Source organism: Budorcas taxicolor, chromosome 1, assembly GCF_023091745.1.
Source record: "Budorcas taxicolor isolate Tak-1 chromosome 1, Takin1.1, whole genome shotgun sequence".
Classification (NCBI taxonomy): domain Eukaryota; kingdom Metazoa; phylum Chordata; class Mammalia; order Artiodactyla; family Bovidae; genus Budorcas; species Budorcas taxicolor.
In genome coordinates, this window is record NC_068910.1 from 195,069,409 (window position 1) to 195,085,614 (window position 16,206).

Below are 16,206 nucleotides of genomic sequence, written 5' to 3' on the forward strand. Positions count from 1 at the left end.
CTCTCTTCTTCTTGAATCTTTATAATGTGAATGTTAGTATATTTGATTTTGTCCCAGAGATCTCTTAAACTTCCCTCACTTAAAAATTAAAAAAAAATTTATTATTTTTGGGCTGTGCTGGGTCTTTGTTGCTGCACGGCCTTTTCTCTCATTTCGGTGAGAAGGCACTGCTCTCTAGTTGTGGTGTACGGACTTCTCATTGCAGTGGCTTCACTGTGGCAGAGCGCTGGCCCTTAGGGTGGGCAGACCTCAGTAGTTGTGTTTCCTGGTCTCTAGAGCACAGGCTTGATACTTGTGGCACATGGGCTTAGTTGTTCCTTGGCATGTGGGATCTTCTCGGACCAGGGATTGAACCCACATCTCTTGTATTGGCAGGCAGATTCTTTACCACTTGGCCACCAGGGAAGCCCTGCACTCACTGTTAGAAATTCATTCTTCTTTTCACCCTGGGTGATTTCCACTATTCTGTCTTCCAGTTCACTAATCCATTCATCTGTATTATCTAACCTACTGTTGATTCCTTCTAGTGTAGCAGTCCCCACCCTTTACAGCACCAGGAACTGGTTTCATGGAAGGCAGTTTTCCATTGACTGGGTCAGGGGAATGGTTCAGGCAGTAATGTGAGTGATGGGGAACAGTGGATGAAGTTTCGTTAGATCGCCTGCCGCTCACCTGCCATGCAGTCTGGTTCCTAATGCACTGTGAATCAGTAGTGGTCCACAATCTGGGGAGTTGGGGATCCCTGTTCTAGTATATATTTTATTTCAGTTGTTGTATTCTTCAGATCTGTTTGGTTCTCCTTTATATTTTATAACTCTTTGTTAAACTTCTCAATGTGTTCATGCATTCTTTTCCTGAGTTTGTGGAGCATCCTTATGATCATGACCTTGAATTCTTCATTGGGTAGATTGAATATCTCCACTTGATTCTTTTGGGGATCTAGTTCCTTCATTTAAAACTCATTTCAAATGAGTTTTGAAATGAGTCTTCCTCATTTTGTCTAACTCTCTGTTTATTTCTTGTATTAGGTAGGTCAGGTTTTGTTTCCAGATCTTGGAGAAGTGGCATTACGTAGGACACACCCATGGAGCCTAGCACCAAACTCCCCCCTGGTCACCAGAGCTATATGCTCTAGGGGTGCCAGCTATGTGAGCTGAGTGGGTCTTTCTGTGTGGCTGGGCTAGCTGCTGTGAGTGTGCTGGTAGGCATGGGTGGCCCTGCCTCACATGGTGGCTGCCAGCCCTCTGGTGATCAGGGTTGAGTCCTGGAACAGCTGGCTGTGGGGCCCAGGGCTAGTGGCAGCTCTCCCATATGCAAGTATGCAAGCCCCGCTGGCCTTCAGAGTCAGATGTTCTGGGACCTCATCTTCATGGTGCATGACCCCTGGGCTGGGAGCCATGAGGTGGGGCTCAGACCCCTTCTTCCTTGGGGAGAACCTCTGCAGTTGTCGTTATCCTCTTGTTTGTGGTTCACTAACCCAGTGCCCCCAGTCCCTTTACTTGGCTTATGGTTTCTTCTTTATATCTTTAGTTGTGGAAAATCTTTTCTGCTAGGGTTCAGGTCATTCCTGTAGATAGTTATTCCTGTAAATAGTTGTAATTTTGGTGTGTCTGTGGGAGGAGGTGAGCCGGGGTCTTCCTACTTCCCCATAGTGCCCATACCTACTTGAATATCTTCTTAATCAATTTGGAATTAGCCCACAAGGAACACAGAACATCCCTTCCCGTATGGCTGAAGCTCAGTGGTGGCTGCCCCTTGTAAACAGGGCATGCACTCCCCATTTTGCCAGTCCCTAACGCTCCCTATGCCAACACTCCCTGCAGTGGTTCTCAGTTAGTCTGAAGATCTGCATTTCTAATGAGTTTCCGGTTGATGCTGATGCTGCCAGCCAGCAACCACACTTGAGAACCACAGCCCAGTTGTATCTTTTAAAATATTTATTTGGCTACACTGAGTTTTAGTGGTAGCACATAGGATCTTCAGTCTTTGTTGCGGCATGCGGAATCTACTTCCCTGGCCAGGGTTCGAACCTGGGCCCCCTGCATTGGGAGCATGGAGTCTTAGCCCCTGGACTACCAGGGAAGTCCCTGCCCAGTTACATCTTGGACACTAAGTTAGGGAATTAGTTGCCACTTATCATCAAACTTATGGCTTTTCTTATGCCTAGCATGTTTCCTACATTTAACATTACCTTCCTGGTCCTGATGGAATTTAGATTTGCTATTTCTGCTGCTGCTACTGCTGCTGCTAAGTCACTTTAGTCGTGTCCAACTCTGTGCGACCCCATAGACGGCAGCCCTCCAGGCTCTGCCATCCTTGGGATTCTCCAGGCAAGAACACTGGAGTGGGTTGCCATTTCCTTCTCCAATGCAGGAAAGTGAAAAGTGAAAGTGAAGACACTCTGTTGTGTCCGACACTTAGCAACCCCATGGACTGCAGCCTACCAGGCTCCTCCATCCATGGCATTTTCCAGGCAAGGGTACTGAAGTGGGTTGCCATTGCCTTCTCTGTTGCTATTTCTAGTATAATCAATTTTTTTTAAAGTCTCTCAGTTGTGTCCGACTCTGCAATCCCATGGACTTTAAAGTCCATGGAATTCTCCAGGCCAGAATACTAGAGTGGGTAGCCTTTCCCTTCTCCAGGGATCTTCCCAACCCAGGGATTGAACCCAGGTCTCCTGCATTGCAGGCAGATTCTTTACCAGTTGAGCCACAAGGGAAGCCCAAGAATACTAGAGTGGGTAGCCTATCCCTTTTCCAGTGGATCTTCCCAACCCAGGAATCAAACCGGGGTCTCCTGCATTGCAGGCAGATTCTTTACCAACAGAGCTATTAGGGAAGCCAGAATAATCAATATTGGAAGGTCAATCTAAAGATATCAAGAGACAGGCCTATGAAAAACAGATTCGGGAGTGGCTGAGGCTTATGGTAGCTGAAGCTCAGGGTATGTGTGAACTCATACCCAGGGAGCATGTGCCCAGAGTGACAGGTGGGGGGTGAACAGCAGACTGTCACAGGGGGACTGCATACCCTGCCTTAAAGGAAGGGCAAAAAGATAGTAACTGTTCAAGGGAGAGGCATTCAAAGAGGTGGGAGGCAAGCCAAGAAAGTGGCTGACGGAACATTCTTGGCCTTATTATTAGAGAGGGGCTGTGGGCAGACATCTGAGGCCAAAGTTTAAATAGTTAAACAGCAAGTTCTCAAGTGAGCTTGTGGTCTGTGGGAGGACAGGAAGCAGGAGTCCTGTTACCCTTGCCCGTAGCACTCCTGGTAACCTGCTGTTGCTCCAAGGTACAGCTTGTTGTGGCAATTGTCTCTGAGGCTCTGGTGACGAGGTTGCAGCCAGCAGCTGAGCATGGTGAGTGTCATGTCACCTGCCTTTTTAAAAAAAAATAATGTGCCTTATTAAGAGAAATGTGCTAGTCTCCACATGGCCATGGTTGGTATGCTTGTGGCTGGATTTTTTTTTGGAGTTTGTGTTGAGGAGGAGTATCTGAGAAAGGGAAGCATGGGAGCTGAAATGGAAAAGGTGGGTCAGTGGCATGAGTGGCAGCTTCAAGACCAGGCTAAGGGTTTGCACTGGGTACTGTGGCAGCAAGGAGCTGTGCTAAGCTGCTGGGGTGGGGAATGGGGGGGAGCTGTGTGGTTAATGCATCTCCGTGGCCCCAGTGCCTGGCACAGGCCTGGCCAAGGTAGGCATGCTCTAAACGGGGGATGAATGAGTGGATGAATTTGAAGGATAAGCAGTGATGATCTGATCAAAGCAAAATTGTAGGACAGATAGCCTCAAGAATTGATGTAGGGCAGTTCAAAGTCCACAAGCTTTGGAGCCTGTGTGTATGTGTGTGTGTGTTCAGTTGTGTCTGACTCTTTGCAACCGCATGAACTGTAGCCCACCAAGCTCCTCTGTCCATGGAATTTTCCAGGAAAGAATACTGGAGGGGGTTGCCATTTCTTTCTCCAGTAGATCCTCCTTACCCAGGGATTGAACCCATGTCTCCTGCACTGCAGGTGGATTCTTTACCACTAACTATCTGGAAAGCTCCAATATATGTGTGTGTGTGTGTGTGTGTGTGTGTGTGTGTGTCCCCATACATATGTGAGATATACAGATCTCCTTTATTTTTACAAATTATTATTAAATGTCATGTTACTATATTATTTAAACAGAAATACATATATATGTGTGTATATATAGTCATTATTCTCTATCGGTACATAAAAAGCTGCCTTCTTATCAATAGCTGCATAGTATTTCATTGTATAGAGATACCTTACTTTGTACTTTCTTGTAATTTTCTTATACTTTACTATTACAAGTAATACTACAATGACAATTTTTGCACAAGCACCTTTGCACACCTGTATGAGTTTATCTGTGGAATAAATTATAATTCTTAGTAGTGGAATGTTCATTTTAAATTCCAGTTGCTATTGTAAAGTTACAAAGAGAAGAATTTCTTTGTCTAACAAGAGAGTGGCAAGTAGAATCTGAGTCTTTTAACAACAAACTGGAGCTGTTTTCTAAACCATAAGGATTGGAAAAGAGACCATCGTGGACTGAACAAGATCTCTGTGCAGAGGCCCAGCTGCTGTCTTGAGCGCCACCCCGTGGCAGAGCTGGGCATCATTTCACTCACATCCCACTAAAGAAAACATGGGGTCCACCTTACAGCTGGGGAAACTGGAAACTAGCCCATCCTGTCCGTTAAATTTTGCAGTTACCGAAGGAGAACCATTTAATGTCCACTGTTAAGTGGCTCTGCCTCCCAAGGCAAAGTTACTGGACTTTATCCTGAGATCAGTATAGGGTTGCAGAAAGACTTCCATATACATTTGACAGCTCCTTCCTGACCCAGCCCTCTGGCAGGCTCTCTTGCAGTGCACTTGGGCATGGTGGGGGGGTGGGTGGGTGGTACACTGAGGACCTGCTATGTGTCAGGCACTGGGCTGGGTGTTTTTCCTGCCTCATTCCTAACCACAGGCCTGCAGAGGAGGCACCATGATTCCCAATACACATGGAGGCTTAATAATACAAAGGATCTTGCTCAAGGCTGAGGATCTGAACCCACATTTGTATGTTATAAAGCCCACACCCTTGCTTTGGCCATGTCAGCGCACACTGCACACTAAGGCTCCTGCTGTCCAGTATGGTACACGCAGCCATGTGCAGCAGGCCTAACTTCAATTCTCTTCTCATTTTCCAGGCCCTCTCTCAGCTCCTGTGCCTGTGGCCGTGGCCTTGGTGGCACCCTTCCCCAGTGGCCAGCCCAGGGCTTCCCCCACCCATGCAGTCTCCTACCCTCACTGCCCAGGGCCTCAGTAGCCCCCTCTTTGGGGCCTACACTCTCCCCACCTTCAAGTTCCAGCCTCGCCGTGAGAGTGTGGACTGGAGGCGCATCAATGCCCTGGATGTGGACCGCGTGGCACGGGAGCTGGACGTGGCTACCCTGCAGGAGAACATCGCTGGTGTCACTTTCTGCAACCTGGACCGGGAGGTGTGCGGCCGCTGTGGGCAGCCCGTGGACCCAGCGCTGCTCAAGGTGCTGCGGCTGGCGCAGCTCAGCATCGAGTACCTGCTGCACTGCCAGGACTGCCTGAGCACCAGCGTGGCCCAGCTGGAGGCGCGGCTGCAGGCCAGCCTGGGCCAGCAGGAGCGTGGCCAGCAGGAGCTGGGCCGACAGGCCGACGAGCTCAAGGGCGTGCGGGAGGAGAGCCGGCGGCGGCGCAAGATGATCAGTGCCCTGCAGCAGCTGCTCCTGCAGACGGGCACCCACAGCTACCACACCGTGAGCACTGCTGTGGGGCGGGGACCCTGGGAGGGCTGTGCACCCAGCCAGTGGCCACCTCTGTGGCACTGCCGCCTGGGCCCCGAGGCAGCTGTGGCCATTCTCACTGGGGCTGGGACCAGGTTTTAGAGATGCCATTCATCACCAGAGAGCCCTCTGCAGTCTGGTTAGGTCTACAATGCGTGTGGAGTTGTGTGGCAGGTGTGTATGAGTTCAGAGTATAGATGTCTTATGCGTTATGTCTCATTGTGCATGTGTGAACATATGCAGGGTGTGTGTGAGTTAACAGATGGTGGGTAAACATGCCTAAGGTGTGTGTATGATTGCTTGGAGGGTTATGTTTGTGAATGGTGTGTGCATGTGTGTGTGTAGAGTGTGTGGTATATAACACGCTTGTGTAAAATGCGCATGTAAAGACATACTTTTGTTGCATGTGTGGATGTATGAAGGGTGTGTGTGTGTGTAGAGCCTAAGTGTGTATGTGTGAAGGCTTTGTGTGTGTGTAGAGGTGTGATGTGATAAACATGTATAAGAGATGTGTGAGGGTATGTGTGAAATCAGTGTGTGACAAGGAACTGGTGAAGACAAACCCGTTCTGGAAAAGTGACTCCATTAGTCAACCAAGTGACAGCTCATCACCCAAAGTAGCATTTGAGCATTTGCGTCTCTTTCCATGAAAAGTGTAGATTGGGATCAGTTGCCCTTTAATGAACTGTTGGTGGCTAGATCCTCTGGCAGGCTCTGAGGATGAAGGCACCAATTATGCTGGTTCAGGTTTCTCAGAAATTCATAGTGTAAGGTCAACTGGACAGAAGGAATCACTAAGATATGATGTTAGTGACTAGAATGGTAATGGATGCAATTAATGCAATGTTAATTATGATAAAAGGGCCAGACCTTTTCCAGTAGTAAATTACAAAACAGCAGTTTAACCTGGCTTAGGCCAATAAGGAATTTATTGGTTAATTGAACTGAAAAATCCAGGATTATGGTGGACTCAGATAATGGCACCAGAATCTAGTTTCTCTCTCTGCAGCTTTTGGCAATTCTTTGACAGTGTGGATTCCATTCTTAGAAAGAGTCTGTCTGTGTGGTAGCAAGTTGGGCCGCTGCAATGCCAGTATTTCATTTTCCCAGATTCAGAGCTGGCATGGCAGAGGGCCGTGTTTGGTGCCTGGTTTGTGAATGTGCTGCTTGGGGTGGGAAAGGGGAAGCAGGGAAGGGGGGGAGGAGGGGAAAATTATGGAAAATATCAAATGTATACAAAAGTAGAGAGAATAATATAACGAACCTTCATTTGCATACTACCTAGCCCAATAGTTTTCAACATTGGGCCCAATGTTGTTGCATACGTTCCCATACACACTTCCCCCCTACCCCTGGATTATTTTGAAGTGTATCAGTCATATGACTTTATCTGTAAATATTTCACTTTGTATCACTGAAAAGCAAGGACTCCTACTTTTAAACATAAGCATAATACCATCATCATGCCCTGAAAAACCCACAAAAATTCCTTAGTATCATCAAATGCCTAGTTTTTGTTCATAGCTCCCTACTGCTGGTAGTGTTGTAAAGCTCAGAAAATAAATATTTTGAAGGGGCTGTATAAAAAATATATATGTGTATATAATGGCTCAGTGGTAAAGTATCCGCCAGCAATGCAGGAGATGCAGGTTCGACCCCTGGGTTGGGAAGATTTCCTGGAGAAGGAAGTGGCAGCCCACTACTATATTCTTGTCTGGAAAATCCCATGGACAGAGGAACCTGGGGGGCAACAGCTCATAGGGTTGCAAAAGAGTTGGGCATGAGTTAGCAACTAAACAACAGCAACATATATATATATATATGTTTTATATATGTATATATATATGATTCACATCGCTTCCTTACTTTGTAAATCAAGCTCTTCATTTGTGAAGCAGCCCAGGGTTCCCAAGGAATGGGAATGTTGATGGAGGGAGAATCATCCCAGGATGACTCAGGTGAGCTGATCCTATACTTTCCGCTGCTTTCTTCTGTGTAGTGCCACCTGTGTGACAAGACCTTCATGAACGCCACCTTTCTCCGGGGCCACATCCAGCGCAGGCACGCAGGCGTGGTGGAAGGCGGTGAGTGGAAGGGCCTGGGCGTCTCTAGAAGGCTGGGAGGTAAGGGCCCTTCAGAGTCACTCAGTCTGTCCCATGCACAGTCAAGAACACTGAGACTCAGAGAGGAAACACTGACCGTGGTCACATGATATAAGGGACAGGAAAAGACTGGACGCTGCCTGTCTGACTCCCAGCCAGCTCAGCAGGTGGAGGACGTGTACAAAGCTCAGAACCTCATCATCCAGTCGAGGAGCCAGTGATCCCACCATCCACGTGGAGGGATCCCATAGGTGCTTAGGAACACCTCTGACCCCATGTTTAGAGGAAAAGGGCTGGGTGTCAGACAGGTAGGTTCTAGTCTTCACTTCGTCCCCTTTTGTTATGTGACCGTGGTTAGGGTGGTTTCCCTCTGAGTCTCAAGTGTCCTTGACTGTGAATGGGGCAGTTAGACACAGTGACTTGGATGGGCCCTTACCGCCCAGCCTTCTGTGAATCTGGTGCTGACTATGAATAAGCCTAACTGGGCCTAAGGAGCAGTCAGACCAGTTCTTTGACTTTTTAATGTACATGAATTCATTATGATTTAATCACTGTAATTTTACTGTTTCAAGTTCTAAAACAAGTAGCAAGGCTATATGTTTTCCCCTTTAAGAGATTTTTTGAGGTTCAATAAGAAATAGCTGTTAATGCAAATATGTTATGATAAAATGTAATATAAATTAAATATAAAATCTCATTGAATAAAACATTTTTCCCTTTATTTTAATTTCCTTTTGAAAGAACAGAGTTTTAAAATAGCACTTGTCACCTAGTTACTATGCATTTATTATATATCTGATTCTTCTTGGTTCTACATTGGAGGCAACTAAAGAAAAACAGATTTTCTATTTATTAAACACTTTTTTCTGGAAACGATATATGTTTTTGAAGAGATAGTTGTATACTCATTTTCATAGGAGCATTATTCACAGTAACTAAAGGTGGAGAAGCAACTCAAATGTCCACTGACAGATGAATGAATAAGCAAAATGTGGTATATGTATGTGTGTATATATATATATATATATATATATATATATATATATATATATATATAGAGAGAGAGAGAGAGAGAGAGAGAGAAATACAAAGAAATGTTTTTCAGCCGTAAAAAGAATGGTCATTCTGCAATTTGCTACAATAGGTTATTTTGCTAAGTGAACTGTCAGTTAAAAAAGGGCAAATACCATATGATTTCACTTATATGAGGTACATAGAATAGCCAAATGCATAGAAACAGAAAGTAGAATGGAGGTTGCTAAGGGCTGGAGGAAGAGGGGATGGCAAGTTAGTGTTTAGTAAGGACAGAGATTCTGTTTTACAAGATGAAGAATGTCCTGAAGATGGGTGGTGGTAATGATTGAACAACATTATGAATGTATTTAATCCTACCGAACTGTACATTTAAAAATGGCTAAGATGGTAAATTTTATGTTAGGTATATTTACCACAGTAAGAAATTAGAAAATACATGCCTTTGATGTAGAAAATTGAAGTGCAGAAAGGTAGAAAAGAGAAAATAAAAACCATGGACGATATCATCTGCAGCTAATACGTTGGTGTGTCTGTGGTCATTATTTTTTGTGTATGAATATTATCATATAAGATGCAGTTTTGATACTGCTTATTTTCAATTAATCATTAAATCATTAAATCATCTTTGAAAACATGGTTTCTAATGGCTGAATAGTATTTCATCATGTGCTGATCATAATTTACTTCACAACTGAATTATTTCTTAATTTATTTGGATAACTAAAACATTCCCCAATTATAAATCACATGGTGGCAACATTCTTGTGCATAAATCCTTGTGCATGTTCCTTATTACTTCCTTAATGAACAGTGCTGGGAAAATATGGAGAGGAAAAATACGTTCTTAAGGAAATCCCATGGACAGAGGAGCCTGGCAGGCTACAGTCCGTGGGGTCCCAAAAGAGTTGGACGTGACTTAGCAACTAAAACAACAACAATTAAGACAACTTTGGCTACATTAGTATTCAGTAATTTATATCAGGCAGCTGACTTCTCAGCTACTGCAGTTCTCCCATCCCAGACTCACCTCAAATCACTTTATTTTTATTTTGTTATTTTATATTTTTTGCGGTGCCACATGACATGCCTAATCTTAGTTCCCTGACCAGGGTTTGAACCTGTGCCCCTGGCAGTGAAAGCCCTGAATCTTAACCACTGGATTTCCAGGGAAGTCCCTCAAATCACTTTATTAATCCAAATTAATTTTCACTGCATCTAAAAGTTGCTTGTTTCTAAAAAGCCCCATTTGAGAAAAGCCATATATCTTAAAAAAAAAAAAGCTTGAAGTTTTAATAAAAGTACCATCTAATAATCCCTAAATGTACTTTGAAAAGTAACAAATGTTGCAGTACAATTGGTGTCTTTCTCATTAACCTTTAACTCGTAGTTTACCAGTATGCGGTTTAGTTAGAATATTCTTCTATAATTCAAGTTTTCTTCATAGTGCACAGTGCCTTTTTTTAATTTGAAATTTAAAACTACACATTTGAACTGTACTACATTACTGAAAAGAATGAACTTAAAAACTACAATTCTTATCATTGCTTTAAATCCCCCTCTTTGTATTAATAATCAGTGTGTACATATCCTGATTCTGTTACTCTACCGGTTTTACATTCATGTTCCCCATTCGTAAGTACTGTCAAAGTAGTTATTTTAGGGACTTCCCTGGTGGTCCAGCGGTTAAGACTCCGAGCTCCCAATAGAAGGGGCCCAGATTCGATTCCTGGTCAGGGAACTAGATCCTACATACTGCAACCAAAGATCTGGTACAGCCAAATAAATAAACAAAAATAAATACATATTTAAAAAATAGTTATTTTAAATGACAGTGTATTGGGCTGTCCTGCCAGGTGCTATGCTGGGCACTTTGCATTATCACGTTTCATCCTCACAATGACCCTCTGGGTTCAGTTCAGTTCAGTTCAGTTGCTCAGTCATGTCCGATTCTTTGCAACCCCACGGACTGAAGCACGCCAGGCTTCCCTGTCCATCACCAACTCCCAGAGCTTGCTCAGACTCATATCCATTGAGTTGGTGATGCCATCCAACCATCTTATCCTCTGTCCTTCTCCTCCTGACCCTCTGGGTTAGGTGCTGTTATTGCTTTCATTTTCCACTTTGGAGAAACAGAGGATCAGGGAGGTTACATAATTTGCCCAGAGTCAGTGTACAGTGTACAGTGTAAAGCTGGTCTCAGATTGAGGTGCTACTGCACACAAGGAACTGTACACACCACCGACTCTGACTTATGCTGGTCACTCTCACTTTGCGTGGTTCCCACAGGAAAGCAGAGGAAGCAGGAGCAGCCAGTGGAAGAGGTGTTAGAAGAGCTACGGGCCAAACTGAAGTGGACCCAAGGGGAGCTGGAAGCCCAGAGGGAGGCGGAGAGGCAGCGGCAGCTCCAGGTGGGCGTGGAGGAGAAATGGCAGGGGATTTGGTGATGGACTGGCCAGGAGACCCGTAATGTGCTCAGATCCCACAGAGTCGACATTCTGGCTGTTTCCCAGAGCTGAGAGTCAGGGCTAGGATGGTGTCTTCCCGGATGTGCCAAGTGATTTTAGGTAGTCTGGGAAGGAAAATTCAGTTATTTGGCTAGAACTGTGTGGCCGAAAGAGAGCTGCAGCTTCCTGTGTTTGCACCCTCTGTGGGCATTTGAACCTGAATTTTAACTTCCTACAACATACTGTTAGCTTTGGAGGAGAAAGACTGGGTAAACTCCAGACGGCAGCTCAGAGGAGGCATTCAGTAAATATTTGTAGAATGAAAATACATACACTTGCGTCACGCCTTCCGTCATTTATTCATTCATCACTCCTTGCCAGGCATCATGAAGAATATAAAGAGAAAAGAGACGTGATCTCCATCCTTTACAGTTCAGATAAGACTAATTCCATTCCCAGTCCAAACACAGGGGACTGGGGGATAAATGTTCTTTGGGTCTCCATAGTGACTTACATGGAAAAGGGGCCCTGGCAGTTTCTTGGTAAATATTTGTCATAGTGTGGAATTAATGATTCTCTTGTTCTTGCTTTTCTTTGTAGGAAGCAGAGATCATTCGCCAAAGGGAAGCAGAAGCTAAGAAAGAATTTGATGAATGGAAAGAAAAAGAGCGGGCGAAGCTATATGGGGAAATAGACAAGCTCAAAAAATTATTTTGGGATGAATTTAAAAGTGTTGCCAACCAGAACTCTACCTTAGAGGAGGTACCCAACCTAAAAGACTTCTCAGAGTTCTTTAGCTGAAAATCTGCTTGTTTGTTCACAAAATTTATTTCTTTGTACTAGTTCTATGAGTCCAGACACAAGAGGGCAGTGGCTGGTATTGAACCCATGCTCCATCACATACTGGCTGTGTGATCTTGGGCGTGTTACTTAATCTTCCTTTGCTTCAGTTTCCTTTCTGTAAGATAGGTTTCTGAAAGGGTTAAATTAGCACATCAACAATACCTAACATTATCTGGCATATATTATAGTAAGAGCTCCAGAGATGTTATGCTTATTTTTGCAAAGGGCTTCACTGGACAAGAAATGAGGCAAAATGTAAATGGATACATTTTTCTTCTAACAAGTATTTGCTGAGTGGTGGTTACAAGTAGGCACTCTGTTGGGGCCTGTGGAGTCACATAGTAACTAATATTTATTGAAACATTTCTAACCCCTGTACAAAGTTCTTTATATACACTAGCTTTTAATTCTCATAACAACCAAACAACTAATATTCTAAAGGTAGGCATGTTGTTAGTTTGTTAATTTCTTTTTTTAAAAAAGATTTATTTATTTGGCTGTATCAGATCTTAGTTGCAGCACCGAGAGATCTTTTATTGTGGTACAGATTCTCTAGTTGCAGCATGCAGGCCTCGTTGCTGTGTAGCCTAGGAGATCTTAGTTCCCCAGCCAGGGATTGAATCTGTGTCCCCTGCATTGCAAGGTGGATTCTTAACCACTGAACTACCAGGGAAGTCCCTAAGGTTGCCTTTAAAAATTTTATTTATTTTTGGCCGTGCTGAGTCTTCATTGCTGCGTGTGGGCTTTCTCTAGTTGCGGCGAGCAGGGCCTACTCGTCGTTGCAGTGCGCAGGCTTGTCATCGTGGAGGTTTCTGTTGTTGTGGAGCACGTGCTCTAGGGCATGCGAGCTTCAGAATCTTGGGCACACAGGCTCAGTGGTTGTGATGCAGGGGCTTAGTTGCTCCTCGACATGTGGAATCTTCCTGGACCAGGGACTGAACTCGTGTCCCCTTCACTGGCAGTGGAGTCTTATCCACTGTACGACCAGGGAAATCCTCCCTAATTTATTTTTTAAAGGAATTCCCTGGTGGTCCAGTGGTTAAGGCTTCCACTGTACAGGGTGCATGTTTGATCCCTGATTGGGTATCTCACATGCTGCACAGTGAGTACAAAAGGTAAAAAATAAAATGCCTTAAAAAAAAAAAGCTATTATCATTCCCCCTTTTCAAGCAAAGACATTGAGGCCACATTTGCCCAAAGTCAAACAGCTGTTTTAAGAGGTAGAGCTGGGATTTGAACCCAGCTCCTTAAACTTCAAAGCTCTGTTCCTCTACTGGATATATTATCAAATTTATTCACAAAAAACTTATCAAAATTATCCCTGGACTGTATCTTCCCATATAAACCTGTGTAAGGGAAACATTTTGAAAAATAGTTTCAGAATGTTGTGTTTTAGTCACTCAGTCATGGCTGACTCTGGGATCCCATGCACTGTAGCCTGCCAGGCTCCTCTGTCATGGAATTTCCCAGGCAAGAATACTGGAGTGGGTTGCCATTTCCTTCTCAAAGGGATCTTCCTGACCCAGAGACCAAGCGCTTCTCCCGAGTCTCCTGCATAGCAGGCAGATTCTTTACCGCTGAGTCACTGGGGGAGCTGTATCAGGGAAAAGGTTTGAGGAGAAGTATTTTCAGAATGTTTTCAGCTAAATCATCTCACTAAAGAGAGAACTTTAGATTAGATGTAGGTTAAGTCCGGTTAGAGTAATTGGTGGCTCAGACGGTTAAGCATCTGTCTACAATGTGGGAGACCTGGGTTTGATCCCTGGGTTGAGAAGATCCCCTGGAGAAGGAAATGGCAATCCACTCCAGTACTATTGCCTGGAAAATCCCATGGACAGAGGAGCCTGGTGGACTAGAGTCCATGGGGTCGCAAAGAGTCAGGCACGACTGAGCGACTTTACTTTAAGTCCAGTTGCCAAAGGAGGCCCCAGTTGAAAGGAAGGCACCAGCGTGGTTTTCTTGGTAACACCGAGAAAGCCGCTCTCTGGTGTGTCATAAGCAGCAGCGTGAAGACGGAAGTGACACATTGGAGGCTGCAGTTGTGCATACATCTGATACAGCATTTGACGCTACAAAAATATTCAAGGGGTTTAGAAATGGTTTTCTCAGGTGGTGCCAGTGGTAAAGAATCCACCTGGTGATGCAGGAGACACAGGAGACATAGGTTTGATCCCTGGTTGAAGAAGATCCCCTGGATCTGGAAATGGCAAACCACTCCAGTATTCTTGCCTGGGAAATCCCATGAACAGAGGAGCCTAGTGGGCTACAGTCCACGGGGTCTCAAAAGAGTCAGACATAACTGAGAATGGACTACTATATTTTGTATGAGAAATGGTTAACATTTGGACCCAATATTGCTTTAGCCAAAGAGTTAAAGATAATAAGAATGTGAAGTTAAACTCAGGGGCTTAACAGTTCTCTAAGGCTGTAATAGGGTCTATGAGGTATATATAGTAATAGAGAAGTAGGTAATTGCTTTTGTCACTACAGTAGTGATATATTTAAAAATATAACTATGGGGAGGAGGTGTAAAGGTATCTTCTCTTTGATCCACTTTTCCTTACCTTTTCCTTCACATTAGCTCAGGAACTGTTAGCTCAGGAAGCACTCACTAGGCATTGGTGACATGACTCCAAGCTGTGAAAAGCCAGGCCTTCTTGGTGACAGCCAAGATTTTTTTCTTTGTTGGGAGAGGGGCAGGAGTCCTCAGGGAGTGGTCTGGAATGCCAGAGACCCTCCTCATGGCTCTGAGAGTCTGATTCTCTTTAGCCTATTTGAGACTGAGGAGGAAATGGGAAAGCTGTCAGAAGTTTTGGGCTTGAAGTATAGCAGAATTTCAGTGCAATGGAAATGACACTCTTGAATTGTGTCCTTCCATGGGATTTTCTTCTCCTGTGCAAGAGCTGAGCTTTCAGGAGAACCTAGTGAAGGGGAGTATGGACTTTTGGGAATATTTGCAGGCATGCAGATACCCAGTAAGTTCAAGTTGGGGCCTTGTGGTTGGGGTAAGTATGCCCTTCTGACACCGCTCAGGGTATAAAAGACAATGTCACAATTAGATCTTCATCTGAATGAAACTACACTTTGGCCTTTTCAGAAGCTGCAGGCACTGCAGTCCCACAATATGATGAAGTCCAACCTGGGGTCCCTGCGGGATGAGGAGCCTGAGGAGAGACTCAGGCAGGCTCAGGAGCTCTGGGCTCTGAAGGAGAAGATGGAAATTCAGGTGAGCCAAGGTCCCATGTCTTTCTTCCTGAACCAGGCGAGAAATGTGCTGTCTCGCAACAGAGTTTCTTGTTTTCACTCTGGTTTTAGGGTGGTTGCTGTTGTTTAGTCCCTTAGTCCTGTCTGACTCTTTGCGACCCCATGGACTGCAGCATGCCAGGCTTCCCTGTCCTTCATCTCCCAGAGTTTGCTCAAACTCATGTCTATTGAGTTGGTGATACCATCCAACCATCTCATCCTTTGTTGCCCCCTTCTCCTGCCCTCAGTCTTTCCCAGCATCAGGGTCTTTTCCAATGAGTCAGCTCTTCGCATCAGGTGGCCAAAGTATTGGAGTTTCACCTTCAATATCAGTCCTTCCAGTGAACACCCAGGACTGATTTCCTTTAAGATGGACTGGTTGGATCTCCTTGCAGTCCAAGGGACTCTCAAGAGTCTTCTCCAGCACCACAGTTCAAAAGCATCAATTCTTCAGTGCTCAGCCTTCTTTATGATACAACTCTCACTTCCATACATTGACTATTGGAAAAACCACAGCTTTGACTATTTGGACCTTTGTTGGCAAAGTGATTTGGGGAGATTAAAGACATCACAGTTCTATCATTTCAGACCTTGTGCCAATTAATGAAAGCATAGAGTAGGGTTCTTAGAGTTCTCAGGTGTGGCTGGTGACATTCAAGTGTGCAGTGTCAGATTTGCCGGGGAGTTTTTTGAAAATACATTCAGCCGTGTATCTTACTGGAAC

At 44.7% G+C, this 16,206-nt stretch overlaps 1 protein-coding gene across 1 annotated transcript in view; it reads left to right on the top strand.

Annotated features, from left to right (window-relative positions):
• Positions 1-5,212: 5,212 nt before the first annotated feature.
• The window catches only part of DZIP1L (DAZ interacting zinc finger protein 1 like), a 36,066-nt gene continuing 25,072 nt past the window's right edge, over positions 5,213-16,206 (top strand). The window contains exons 1-5 of the mRNA XM_052647067.1: positions 5,213-5,788; positions 7,815-7,899; positions 11,239-11,360; positions 11,997-12,158; positions 15,337-15,465. Coding sequence (XP_052503027.1) covers positions 5,288-5,788; positions 7,815-7,899; positions 11,239-11,360; positions 11,997-12,158; positions 15,337-15,465 — 999 coding nt within the window. The 5' untranslated portion in view covers positions 5,213-5,287. The remainder of the gene's footprint in view (positions 5,789-7,814; positions 7,900-11,238; positions 11,361-11,996; positions 12,159-15,336; positions 15,466-16,206) is intronic.